This window comes from Corvus hawaiiensis, chromosome 1, assembly GCF_020740725.1.
Source record: "Corvus hawaiiensis isolate bCorHaw1 chromosome 1, bCorHaw1.pri.cur, whole genome shotgun sequence".
NCBI lineage: Eukaryota > Metazoa > Chordata > Aves > Passeriformes > Corvidae > Corvus > Corvus hawaiiensis.
The window spans coordinates 92,735,785-92,750,031 of NC_063213.1; the positions used below are offsets into that span (position 1 = coordinate 92,735,785).

The 14,247-nt window shown below is 50.1% G+C and overlaps 1 protein-coding gene across 3 annotated transcripts in view; it reads right to left on the reverse strand.

Annotated features, from left to right (window-relative positions):
• The window catches only part of NSF (N-ethylmaleimide sensitive factor, vesicle fusing ATPase), a 74,927-nt gene that overhangs the window by 19,522 nt on the left and 41,158 nt on the right, over positions 1-14,247 (reverse strand). For all 3 annotated transcript variants that reach the window (XM_048313531.1, XM_048313521.1, XM_048313526.1), the window contains exons 9-15: positions 9,878-10,077; positions 7,927-8,092; positions 7,315-7,389; positions 5,379-5,566; positions 2,319-2,414; positions 1,589-1,745; positions 347-480 (exon numbers count right to left, since the gene is read on the reverse strand). In XM_048313531.1, coding sequence (XP_048169488.1) covers positions 347-480; positions 1,589-1,745; positions 2,319-2,414; positions 5,379-5,566; positions 7,315-7,389; positions 7,927-8,092; positions 9,878-10,077 — 1,016 coding nt within the window. The remainder of the gene's footprint in view (positions 1-346; positions 481-1,588; positions 1,746-2,318; positions 2,415-5,378; positions 5,567-7,314; positions 7,390-7,926; positions 8,093-9,877; positions 10,078-14,247) is intronic.

The window sequence follows — 14,247 nt, forward strand, 5'->3', positions numbered from 1 at the left end:
GGGCAGGGTTAGATGGGATATTAGGAAGGAATTCCTCCCTGTGAGGGTGGGGAGGCCCTGGCACAGGGTGCCCAGAGCAGCTGGGCTGGACGGGGCTTGGAGCTTCCTGGGATAGTGGGAGGTGTCCCTGCCCATGGCAGGGGTGGCACTGGATGGGCTTTAAGGTCCCTTCCAACCCAAACCATTCTACAATGCTGTGATACACCCAACTTTATAAACGAATATATGCAGGAATTCCCGACCTAGAGAGAGCAGAAAACACCATCCCAAGGGTAATTCACCTTTCCCTCCACAGGAGAACTCAGAACTGGGCTGTCACCAGGCAAAGGGGAGGACACACACGTACCTTCTTCATGGCCTGGCACTTGGCTGTTTCAGAAAACCCAATCATCTTATCAGGAGAACAGATCTTGATAAAGGGGAAGTTGGATTCTTCAGCTATTTTTGCTGCTAAAGCAGTCTTCCCACTGTGGGGGGGACCTGGAGCAAAGGACAAACAAGGAATAAACAAGGGAGAAAACAGCTCTGACAATGCTCCGTGTGGATACTGAGGTATGTTTAGAATTCCATCCAGAGGTATCTGCAGTGTGAAATGAGCCTGCAGAAGGAACACACTAACTCCTGGTGCAACCCAATCCTCCACATGAAGGCAATTGATGGAACTACTTGAGCACATGCAGAATGATTTGCCATGACACAAAAGAGGACATTACATACTCTGTAGGAGCAGCCACAGCACCAAAATGTGTGAGTTTGTGTTTTGGATCAATTTCTTGAGCTTATGTCCCATCTCAGAATGATCTCTGCTGGTACCCTGGCAAACAAGTCAGCAGCAGGAACACCAGGGAAACATTGGTAAAGACAATTTGTTTTGGCCTGAATTCACACCAGGATAATTCGGAGACCAAAGACACACCTGAATCCATGCACCCAACATGAATCAGTCTGGAGGGACAGAAGGAATTTCTGGGCACTAATTCAGAATTATTCAGGGTTAAATCCAAAGCTACAGACCACAAGCAATAGTGGTAACCCATCTTTAACTTTGGGAAAAAATAAAGGGAAGAGATAAATAACAAATTCCACTCCAATATAACAAATTCCACTCCAATACCTGTAATGCAGATACTGGAACCAGTTTCCAATATCTGGAAACTCTCCTCAGTCAGTAGCAGTCTGGATAGAGGGAAATCCACCTTTCCCTGACAGAGACACCTGAATGTGGCTGTTTGAACTCAGCTAGTTGCACTGATGAGCTCCCCGGTGACTTCAAGGAGAAATTAGACAACTGACTCAGCTAGAGCCATCTCCACTGTAAACCAGCCAAATTCAGGTTATGAACTGGGTACATTTTGGTTATGAACTGGGTACATTCCCTTCTCCCTTGTTCTAAGCACAGGATTCCCTCTGGCTGAGGAGGCAGTTTTAATATCCAAAGCAATTTCACCCAAGCAAACTGAAAGAGCCCAATTCCAGCTCTCTCCCCACGTATTTCCTACAGGTGCAGGATGTCAGAGGTGAGCAGGTGGGCAGCTGACAGGAGCAGTCTCCAGAAGGGGATTTCCCACATGTTTTCCCTGAGCTGTACCTTCCAGCAGGACGCTGACCAGGGGAGTGCGGTCACTGTTCTTGGTCTGCTGGACCAGCAGCTCCCCATCATCCAACACCCTCGTTACTGGGTCTCCCCACTTAATGATCCCATTCATGATGTAGCTGGCATAGTCTTCCTGGTTGGTTCCAAATGCCTGTAGAAAAGAAGGAAAACTTCTTTTACCAAAAGATTTTTCATCCCATCAGAAAAACCATGAAACAATTAAACAGAAATGACCAGGAGCCACGCTCTGGAAGATGCTGGAGTGAGACAGTCACACCCCCTGGTGACTCACAGCATTCCAGCTCAGAGGGCTGAACACAGGTGGAGACCAGGCACGTTCAGAAACATCTTTTCATACGCCCTCATAACCAGTTCTAGCCAGTGCAAGTTGCCAGCGGGTTCTGACTCCACACTGTGGAGTGGAGACAATTCTCAAAAATGAGGCTTAAACCTCCTCCTACAGCCCATGGTAAAGCTGTCACCCAGGCACTGAAGTGGCCTACAAGGGAGAGACGTGACAAGGGGAAGAAACCTCCAGCTGTTCTTTACCTGTTCTATTCTCTTTGTGACTCTCCAGGCAGCCACAGGCACACAGAGAGCTCAGAGCTCCCCACTTTCACAGCACAGGACATGTCAGCCCATGGGGCACCACTGGTGTGTGATCCCAGCAGGAAGCTGGGCTGCACGGGGTGGCTGTTCCTGGAGTCCCACAGTGCCCACTTACCGGTTTGATATCGTTCTCCAAGGATGCAAAGAAGTCTCCTCTGGTCACACGCAGGCTCTCTGCCTTCTCCATGTCCACCTCCACTTTGTTGCTGGCCTAGAAAGGCAATAAAAGACACTGAGGTCCAGCAGTCCCACACAGCTCCTCCCCACCTTCCCTCCACAGCCCCAGGCCTGTGGCTGGTCTGTGTCAGGGAGAAAAATGCTCCTGCCAGGGCATTTGCTGGGTACCACTGGAGCCATCCCCACCTCCAAGAGCCACGGCCACATCCCAGCCCCACAGAGCCATTCAGGACAGCTGTCCCACCCCCCTGGGGGATGCTGAAGTGCAGAGGATGTCTGTGACCCCCATTTCAGAAAAGCCACCCCAGCTCAGAACAGGACTGAAGCTCTGGCCCATCCCTGCTGCTGCTGCTGTGCTGCAAACCAGGTGTCAGCGAGGTTCAGACCGGTGCCAGTGTGGGACTGATCTCGACCCAGTTTAAATTTCTAGAACTTACTGGGATTATATAGGTACCCTTTGGAGCTGGGAACTAAGATAAATCAACTACTTTTAACCCTCAAAGATGTGTCTCAGCCCTTCCCCTCCCACAGGATGACCTGCAAGAACGGAGTGCACCTGAGCATGGGAAGGAAAAATAATAAAAACAATGACATGGTGCTTGTCTTGAAGAGCAGCAAATGCAGCCCCTAAACAGCAACCACAGGAACCCAGCCTGGCCAGTCCTCCTGTGCCAAGCACACACCTACAGCCAGAGCATGGCTGAAATGAGAGTTCCTTCTCCCAAAAACACCCACCAAGCAGAAACACAGATGCCAAATACACAACTGAGGGGATCTTTAGTACAGGTGATCAGTTTTCTACCCGCAGAGGCAGGTGAAGGTACCTGAAACACTTCATTTACTCCTGAAGTTGTGTTTACACTCAAAACCAGGGGGCTCTTACCTCCCCAGCCTTTAATGAGTTCATGTTTTAATTTTTCACACACACAGTTTGAGAGATAATCACAAGAGTTTAAACAACTCAGAAGACAATGCCCCTTCATTTTCCATTCGTGCTCTTGCTTCTCACAGGTGCTTCTGAAAACTAGGTCAGGCCTATGATGTATATTTTAAATTTTCAGTACTTGGAAGAAATAATAAAGTACTTTACTGCATATTTTGCCTGAAAACAACTGCAGAATAAAGGATATTACCCAAAATCAAAGTGTCTGAAAAGCAAAACAATGCGTGGCCACTTTCCATGTGGAAAGCACATCCATACATCACTGAGCTGTGGATCACAAACCACCCCAGAGGAGGGGACTGCTCTTTCACATTTGCACATTGCCGTCTCCCCTTTTCCCACGTGACTTCCTGGCACAACAGGGAATAGATCAAAACGCCGACGCTCCCCAAATTCGCCCAAAACTCAAGCACTGGGAAAACAGCAACTACAAGCAAAATTAATTATTTAAGGAAAATGTTTTGCCGGCAAAGGGATGAAAATACTTCCAGAGGTGCTGATTATTTTTTTAGACAGAGCACAAGAAAATGAGGAAGTGATGATGTTTGTGGTTTTTTGCTATATGAAACAATAACTTGTCAAGTGTTATGGTTATACAAGACTAATTAGCAGAAAGAGTAATTTTTCCTTTAGAAAGAGCACTCCCAGGAGATACAAATGTCTAAGCAGCAAATGATTTCTCACTTAAATGGAAGTGTGATTTGCTCTCCTCACATTCGAGGCTGAGCAGATTTTTACAGTCCCTGTGCTGTGGGATTGATGTCCAGGGCTTTTCCCTGCAGGAGCTGCCCCCAGTCCTGGCCAGGGGAGCAGGGGCTGTGCCTCAGGCTCCTTCCTCACCACCTCATCATCTCGTATTTCAACACCACTGAATACTGAGCTTTGCATCTGCCTTCACACCCCCTGACATTTCGGGGCCCTGAACTCCCTCCTGAAGACACACTGACCCCCCAGCCAGCGGGGCTGGGAAGGCAAGGAAATGTTCCTGGAGAACAGAGGGAGCTGGGAATGTTGCCTGAAGCAGTGGACATGGGGTGATCACCACGTAAGCACTTATTTGCAATGGAAGGCTTTGTACAAACCCCTCTGAACCCAACCAAGATTTGGAGGCAAGGATTCCTTCCATGGCTGAAACACTCCTCCACACCAAGCACATCTCCTCTGCCGTTCTGGGTTCTTCCATTAGGAAACAGTGAACAGCCACCCCCATTCCCTGATCCCAGCACACTCACACTTTTCATAACCCTTCACCATGCTTTCTTCAGGCTGAGGAATCCCAGTTTAATCATTGTTTCAAAGAAAACCCTCCTGTGTACCTCTGACCCCGCTGCTGCCATTCCATGCCCTGGTTCTAGCACACCAAGGATTTTATCCATGATGGAATCACAGCTCCACTTTTGCTGTTTACCTCTCCTGGTAAATTCTAACCTTGTTATTTTGCTGTTTTCACTGACAAGGACTGAGCTGGGACTTCCAGACCACTCCAACTCCAAGAACTTGACCCCAGGTGATGGTCAGATTGCCCCATCCTGTCTCTCTACCTGTTTGAATTCTCTCTCCCAGTGGACACCTAAAATTCACTGGCATCTTGTGCACTCGCATCATTTCAAATGCCCCCTGCAGATCTCCACTGGTGACCTTTGTCTTTATGCCCCCAAACCAGCTCTGAGATTGCAACCTCCCCTCCTTACAGATCATTTATGAACACGCTGAGCTGCACAGGCTCCAGCAGAGCCTCCCTATAACTGCCTGTTCTGATTCCCACCTTGTCTCCTGGCTCCAATGCACAAACTGTGCTCAAGACTTTCAGTTTTTATCAAAACACCCTCACAAATCATCTCCTTCCAGCCCACCAAGCTGTGCAAGAGGCACTTGGAGGGCAGGAAAGGGAAGAGGGAATTCAGAACAAAGGAAAAGCACAGGGAAAAGGTGATGCCCACGTGAATTTCATCTAAGTTACACTGATAGGCCACTTTCCATTTGGAAGTAAACATTCAAGATTCCAAACTTTATTATTTTCCCTTTTTTACCCCAGTAGGAGACAACAGGACTGACCTTAATGTGTCTGTTCATGGCAGTGGACTGAGCAGCTCGAACCAAACCTTCCAGCTCAGCACCACTGAAGTTTTTGGTCTCCACTGCCAGCTCTGCAATGTCCACGTCCTCAGCGAGCAGCTGGTGCTCCCTCATCCTCACCGTGTGGATGTGCAGGATCTGGAACCGGCCCTTCTCATCCGGCAGGCCTGGGATGGGGAACAGAGCACACCCAACCCCCTCAGCACAGCCCTGCAAATCCCCTGTGCCTCCCCTCAGCGTCCCTTCCTGCCCCTTCTCACCAGGAGCACTTTGCACTTACAGTGAGGGTATTTGATGATGCTTTTCACTGAGAACATTCAGTTACATCAACTCATTAACATTAAACTGAGCAGTGTCACCACCAAACCAGAGAGAAAAGCACAAGGCTGAGTTTCTTTCCTCGGGGTTCTTCCAAGTCAGTTGCTCTCAGACTTCCATCCCCAGGAATTCTCATTACACAATGACAACCTGGGCAGTCCCCTGGCATCCCTCAGTCCAGCTCCCCCCTTGCAATTATCATGGAATGATTTCGGTTGGAAGGGACCTTAAAGCCCCTCCAGTTCCACTCCCTGCCATGGGCAGGGACACCTTCCACTATCCCAAAGTGCTCCAAACCCCATCCAGCCTGGCCTTGGACACTGCCAGGGATCCAGGGGCAGCCACAGCTGCTCTGGGCACCCTGTGCCAAGGCCTCACCACCAACCCTTTCCATAACAGATTTCTTCCTTATATCCCATCTGACCCTGTCCTGTGTCCATTAAAAGTCTCTGCTCCTTGTCCTGTAACTACAGGCCCTGGTAAAGTCCATTCTGCTCCTTTATCCCTGGGGGTCACATCCACTAATTACTGAATCAACTGAAATTTTACTCTCCCAAAATCCAGAGCTTTCCCTCTTCACATGGCCCATATCATTCCCATATATGTCTTTTCTTTGACTGACTGAGGTGATCATTTCCCAGCCTGCACCTTAGCAAGTCCCTTCTGAAACACACAATGGCTGATACAGGAAATTCTTGTCTTAAAACAAAGTGTAACCTGTCAGTCTGGCACATCATCCTGGCAAAGCCCCACTGTGCTCAGCTCCTTCCAGCCTGCCACCCCAGCCTCTACTCCAAGGATCTGGTATTTGCACTGACTCCTGTTTGTGCTGAGGGGATGTGAAAAGACATTTTAAAACATGCACAGCTCCCAGGAGAATCCACCCTCTGTCACCTGATAATTTATTCCAGGATCACTGAGCTTTTCACCAGTCCCAGGCTGTTCTCTATTCCAACTTTCTTCAGTGAATTGTTACCTCAGCACTGAGCCCCCAGGCCAGCCACCCTTTAGGCTCCACCATGATCTTCACTGACCAAATTCTGATCTCAAATGCAAAGTCAGTGATTTGTTCTCACGAATCTGAGATGATCTGGGCTTAATTTCTTAATAAAGCCTACATGCTCAGATATTCTCTAATTTACCCTGCATTGGGGTGAGGCAGATGTGCACAGTTACAAAGGTCCCTTTCTAGTTGCTGGCAGACAGCTGCTTCTCCATTGCCAGATGAAATGGCAAACCAAGCTCTTGGCCCACTTTTAGCTCACCCACTGCTCTTGCCTGCCCTCCCTGCAATTTGCACCCAGGAATGACCTGGTACCATTATTTGCCTCCTTTCCTTCACACAAGAGATTCAGGCTCCAGCCTGCCCATCCCTGCCCACTCTGCTGGGCAGAAACTGAGATCAGGTTTAGTAGAGTAGGAAAGTCCAAGGTGGTATTTTATTGGTCTGATTTCATTTATATTCTGGAGGGAGCTGCATGAAGTTCAGCACCTGAGCCATCCTGGGGGTTGCTCACATTTATACACTTATGATCTGCATTTGCTTTGCTGCTGTAGGTTCATGGAGCTGAGGAACTGGGATCTGCAGTGTGCTTACCAATCTCCATCTTCACCTCCAGCCTCCCCGGCCTCAGCAGGGCCTCATCAATCAGGTCAGGTCTGTTGGTCATTCCTAAAGTCAAAGTTGAAACAAAACAAGTGTTATCTGAGCTTCCTGAGTGGGCTTCCAGCCCCTGATACAGCCCACAGAGCCAGGGAGATACTCAGAGTCCCAAGAAAACAGACAGAAGATACTCATCTTCTAGAATGTTGGGAAAGCCATGCCCTGAGGGAGAGTCAGGGCAACAGGGATCAAACCTGTGCCTGTGGCTGTATCTACCTGTCTGGTGCTGCACCTGCAGGGCTCCTGCAGCAGGACAACACAGCACGGCTGGAGCAGCCCCATTCCCCCACAGGCTCATACCTCAGTTCTATCAGTCCTTGCAGGTTTTCTCTAACTATGAAACGCTCCTTATCAAAAACTCAAAAAGGAAATTGCTGAAAGCAGAAGTATCTGCCAACCACAGCAGCATGTCCCTTTAAACCTGCTGCTGATGCTGCTCCAACAGCAGCCATTCCCTATGGAATGGTTCCTCAGCTGACCTGCAGTGAGGAAAACACCAGCAGAGTTCACCCAGCCCCCAGGACAGAGCAAGGCAGCCCCACCTACCGATGACCAGGATGTTGTTGAGCTGCTCCACGCCATCGATTTTGGAGAGCAGCTGGTTCACCACGGTGTCGTGCACGCCGGTGCTGCCGGCCATGCTGCCCCTCTGCTTGCAAATGGCATCAATCTCATCAAAAATGATGATGTGCACCCCACTGTTGGCTCCGAGCTGTGGGAGAGAGGACGTGTCAGGAATGTCACCGGTCTGACTGCTGAGAGCAGTCCAGAATCAACAGTGACCAAGCTCAGCCACACAGACACACCGCTGATACTCCCTGTGTGCTCAGGATCACACGTGTGTGTGTGTGTGGATCTCACCCCTTTCCAGGGGAACATCCTGCCCCCCTCCAAACCAGGGGCTTTGGGGGGCTCTGCCCAAACTCAGGACTTTGCAGCTACACAGGTTCCGGGGAAGAGCACGAGGCTGAGCAAGCAAAGCAAAGCCCAGAGCTGGAACACGCAGCTCAAAGGGTCCCAGCACTTGGTACCTGGAAAAGCTCTCCAGGGACAGGGAACAAGGCTTCTCTGTGGAGGGAGGGATGCTCCAGGGTGGGAACACCCCAGGCTGCACTGAAGTTAGAAAATACACAGCTTGCCAGAGCAGCTTTGTTGTTAATATTTTTTAGGAGCCCAGCCTCTCCATGCCAGTCAGCCCCAGAACTGCCATTTCCAGGTTCACTCAGGGCTGAGGCAGTTGCAGCTGGTAAGAGAACAGGATACTTTTTGTGACTGCATTATGAAGCTTTTTCCCTTCAAATTCCACCTCTAAACCATCTTTTGTGGCCAGTGCAGACCACGTTATCACTGGGTGAATGTGCTGGCCCTGGCAATCTGCCCCAGACACAGGCAGCACAATGCCAACCTTTCGGAGACCTTTTTAATCTCCCAGCTGTCATCAGGCCCAGCCCCTGCAGCCAATATCGAGTGTATTTTAACAGGTGTGTTATTGCCAAGGGAAAGCAGCTCCCAGAGGTACTGCAACCACCAGGGAGCAGGAGATTGCTCACGTGGGGCTGTGTTACCCCACAAAGCTGATTGACTGACTAATAAACCTTCTGCTGAAGAAATGAAATTATTTCAAGCCACCACCAAAATCTGCATCTTGTGAGCTGAATAAAATTACGGGATCATTTGCTAATGACTTCTTAAAAGACTTCCCTGTATTTAGCCTGATGTGGTTTTCTTTACCAGAAAATCTGTCAAGATCAAGTGATCCACAGCAGAGAAGAATTACCACAGCACACATGAAATAAGTACTTATACCTTGAAACTCAAGACTGAGGTTTTGATAGCCAGCTAAAGCAATGGATAAAAAACCAGAACCTTTATCTCCACTTCCACTTTCAAAGATCTCTAGTTCCGAGACATTATTCTCATCCATTAGTTTTCTACTGAGAAAAATTAACCATGTATTGATTATAACACTTAGAGTGCTATAACACACCAATATGTCTGCAACCCAAACATGTGCAATCCTGAAAGCTTATTTGGAATTTGTACTATGTTATGTGCCAGCTTCATTTAGTAAGAAAACTCCAAACAGATCAATTATGTCTCTCCCACCAAAAACAAAAAAGAAACTAAAAACAGAGCAAAATTTGTACAGTCTGACTTTTAAGGACTTTTGGAGCAGGTGACAGCACATGACCCAAAGCAAGCAGGGTGGGCACTGCTGTATTACTCCCAAATAACTGCATGGAATTCCAGCACACTGTCCCTGTCTGCAGAGCTGGCTGGAGCCCAGCTGCCTTTCCAGCTTCCAAGACTGTTTTCACAACTGAGATTGTGTGAGCCTGTACAACACCAATATTCCACGGCTCACCAGGAATAACCATAACCCAAAGCCAAGCAGTGACTCTGCCTTTAATGCGAGCAGTAATTTTCAGATTCCAGACCCTTTCCAGACTCTCCCAGGCACATTCCCACCACCCCTCCCGTTCCTGTGTGTCCTTACCCTCCTCTGCTCCTCCTCTGCATCAGCAAACAGCTTCCGGATGTTGGCCTCGGACTCTCCCACGTATTTGTTGAGGATTTCGGGCCCGTTGACCACCTTTGGCTCCCTGGCATTGAGCATCTTTCCGATCTGCCGGGCCATCAGAGTCTTCCCACAGCCCGGGGGCCCGTACAGGAGGATGCCCTTCACGTGCTTGCAGCCTGCAAGGAGAGGGAACAGGCTCAGAGAGGATGGGGACAGCCAGGGAGCACTGAGGGAGGCCCATCTGCAGGGAGCTGGCAGAGATGGGCCTGAGCTCTGCTCGGTGCCTCTGTCAGAGAAATTCGAACACAGATTGGATCTGTGTCATCCCAACGATGTGCCAAGGAAAAACAACCCCTGGAACAGCACAAGTGCTCTCCATCCATCAGCCACACCGAGCTGTAACTCCTGGTCAGGAACACAGAGCACCAGAAATCTCTTGGGCAATGTGGAAATAATATACTTCTCACCAAGAGGAGGTCCTGGGGATGCTGCTCATCCCCAGCTAGAGAGGGGCTGCAGATCCTCTTTTTCACACCCTGCACACCAAGCAGTCGCAGGTCAGACACACTCATCTGGTTCTTGAGAGAGAAAATGAGGAATAGCATGTGATAACACCAAACTTTTTACCCCTGTACTGGGCTTTAGTGAGTCCCATATCACACATCCAGTTTGTGGTGATGCGATACCTTTATTGTATTTTTATATAAGTTTTCTGTACCCCAATGGGTCATCCCTACCTTCCCCACTCCTATTCCCAGTTGGTTTCCCCCAGACCCAAGCCTCTCCCCTGGTGCTCCCTACATGGTTGTTCTCCTCCCCTTGTTCTGGCTCTTTCCCTATCAATCACCCAAACCCCTCCTGTTGTTCCCGAAGGTCCAGTGTCCATCATGTGAAACCTCCCAATTTACCCTTATATGGTCCCCATCAATCCCCCGAGACCCTACCCCTCTAGACACCTCCCCCTTTGGAAATCCCCTAAACCTCGATGTCCCATTGGGGCATGTGATCCCTTTCCCTCCTCCCCTTGGGGCTATTGGCCCAAGGAAATGTCTATCCTCGTCCATATCCCTCCCTTAGAGATTTCTATTGGTCCCCAGTTAAGCCATCCCCATTGTAACACCTCCCTTTATAAGGGGTTCCCTTGAGCTGCTCAAGGCTTGTCTCCTGGGAGTTGCATCCAATAAACTTGGATTATTCCGTGTGGCAAGCCTCCTTGCTACTTTTTATCCTCTCCCTCGTCCGGACTGCTGACATCCACCGTGCCTGGAGCTTCAGCTCCCCTGGGCAGAGCTGAGCTCCTGAGGAGCAGCTTTAAAGCGTAGAGTCTCCAGCTGCTCCTCACTCCTGTCACACACCACAGGAGCTAGCCTGGGCAGTGGTCAGTGGCGGTCATTGCAACACAGTTCTGGCTGCAAGTTCATAGCGTAAATATTGAGAAAACTCAAAAAAGCTTCCAAGCCCAAAATCCTTGACCTGTAATTAGAAAGACCTGAAATACTCTAATTTGTTCAAATAACGGGACTTTGGACCCTGTGTGTGAGCACCAGCACTCAAAATTCTCTCCTGCAGGAAAAGAGAGGATGCAATTGCTGCTGAGGCTGGACACATCCCAGTCAGTGACAGGCACACGTGTCCCAGGTGTGCTCACAGCTCCTGGGAGAGGCTCCAGGTGTGAACAAGAAGAGTTTCCCTGAAGGATTTGTGGAATTTTGGATATCCAGCTTGTGAGTCCCACCCATGTTTGATCAATATGCTGTCTCTGGATATCCTTATGCCCAAACTTCCCATGCTCTGCCTCACACTGTGCCAAGAGAGGTTGTGGGACCAGCCCCTGTCCACAATCAGGTTTGGTTTGTTCCTTTAATGGGACTGTCAGCACTTGGACCAGATCTGGCCAGGAGGAAAAGGAACTGCACCAAGACTTAAACCTTTGGCCTGGAAGCTGCTGTTGGAAAACTCTGCAGTAGGAGAGCAGAGATCAGGTACCAGCACCAGGTTCTAAACACTGAGCACCAGGCCCAGGGAAAGCCTCAGAGAAGGAGAGAGGGGACACAGGTTAGTGTGGCCTCAGGAGTGCTGGAGGAACGGTGGGACTCAACCTTAGGGGGTTTTTTCCATTTTTTAATGGATCGATGAAAATTTTTTACTCCATTCTTGCAGTTTGACTTCTTCAAGAATGCGACCCACCCAACACGAGCCCTGCAGTGCTCAGGATGCACATTAAAAGCAAAACCAAAACAAGTAGTAAGTAGACTGATGGCCCTGAGCTCAGACTGAGGAGACCTGAGCTCAGTTTCCGCTAAGCTTAAGACGCTTGAGCACATGGAGTTGTCTGTCACCCCACAGGATGACTCCCCTCCTGGTTTCTGTCTTGTCTCAGCTCCTTGGTGACCTCACCCCATCCCACAGAGCCCTCAGGGCCACTCAGACCTCAGGGCAATTCTGCCTGTAAAGGACAAACACTTCTCCCTTATCACCTTCCCAACACTCTGCTGTGATTTCATTTACTCCTGAATGTTATGGCAATAAAGAATTGATTTCAATCTGAAGAACTGCTCAATACAACTTAATTCCTGTGACCCCACAAGATCTGTTCCCTCTCTCTCTGGCTGTTCATTCACTGCAATGAAGTTCCAGGAGGACACTGCCACGAGGAGCAGCTGATCCCTCCCAAACCCTGGCGAGCTGCACTGGGTGAGCACAGCAGTAGAGCTGAGAGATCCTGCTGGGCTTCTGTGCAGATAAAAAACTTACTACAGAAATCAAGAGCTGCAGCTAAGAACTCACGAGTCAGCATTGAGGCATCTGCGAGTCAAAAGCATAAACAATATAAAGTGTCAGCGAAGACAAATCTCACAGGGAGGGAGCGAGGCACAGATATTAAAATTAAAAGCTCTTCCTGTCACATCCCTGTCACGAGGGCATTGTTACCGTGGGGGAACACGATCCCCTCTGTAACCAAACAGCACCAGGCACGATGGTGCTGACAAGGGAACTCTGCAGGGAAACCCCAGCACAACAATGCTTCAACAGCTCCTGGGCTCCAGCACAAGGCCACCAAGGCTACAGAGGCACCAAAGGGCTCTGGCAGGTCAGGGCTCTGTTCCCAGCCCAGTGAGGCAGGGCTGTGGTACCGCAGAGAGTGGCTGTGCCAGGGTGTTCACACCACAAGCACCAATGGTCTAGGCCTGGTTTGTTCTTCTGTTTTCCTCCTAAGTCCTATGAGAAGTGTCTGAGGGAGCTGGGGAGGCTCAGCTGGAGCAAAGGAGGCTCAGGGGGTCCTCCTGGCTCTCCACAACTCCCTGACAGGAGGGGACAACCAGGGAGAAATTGGGCTCTGATCCCAGGGAACAGGGACAGGACAAGGAGGAATGGCTTCAAGCTGTACCAGGGGAGGGTCAGGTTGGACATCAGGAGGAATTTCTCCATGGAAAGGGTGGTCAGGCCTTGGCAGGGGCTGCCCAGGGAGGTGGTGGAGTCCCCATCCCTGGAGGTGTCCAAGGAATGCCCAGATGGGGCACTCAGGGCTCTGGGCTGGTGACAGAGGTGGAGACTGGGAGCAGGTTGGACTCAATGATCTTGGAGGGCTTTTCCAATCTTAATGAATCTGGGATTCCTGCAATTCCCAGTCTCTCTCCCAGAAGGAGTACAACTGAGTTATATCCCCCAGAAGCTTCTCTTCTACAGCCCAAAAAATTTGAACTTCTTGAAAAGCACAAACATTCCCCTCTTCTGCATGAGCTGCCTCAGCCAGAGCAGAGGCTCAGCCTGTAACACCCCACACCCAGAATCTCATCTCCCCAGTGAGAGTGGCAGTGCTTGGAAGGCAACAGACAAACTGGCCTGGACAAACCTGCTTAGAAACCTCCCAGAATGTTCACCCTCTTCCTGTTCAAGGGGAAAGGGAAAAGGAAAGGAATCCTAGAATACTCTGAGTGGGAAGGGACCCACAAGGATCACCCAGTCCAACTCCTGCCCTGCACAGACCCCCAACAACCCCACCCTGGGCATCCCTGGCAGCGCTGTCCCAGCGCTCCTGCAGCTCTGGCAGCCTCGGGGCCGGGACCATTCCCTGGGGAGCCTGGGCAGTGCCCAGCACCCTCTGGGGGAAGAACCTCTCCCTGAGATCCAACCTAACCCTGCCCTGGCACAGCCCCAGCTGCTCCCTCGGGTCCTGGAGTCTTCCTAAGAGAAATCCCAGCCCTGGGCCCAGCAGGTTCCCTGAGACAATTCCCCAGCCTCACCCAGATGAGCTCAGCCCGTGCTGGACAATCCGTGCTCCCCCTCCCTGAACCCATCACTGACCACCTGCTGCAAGACTTGGTTGCCACTGAATGGGCAACATT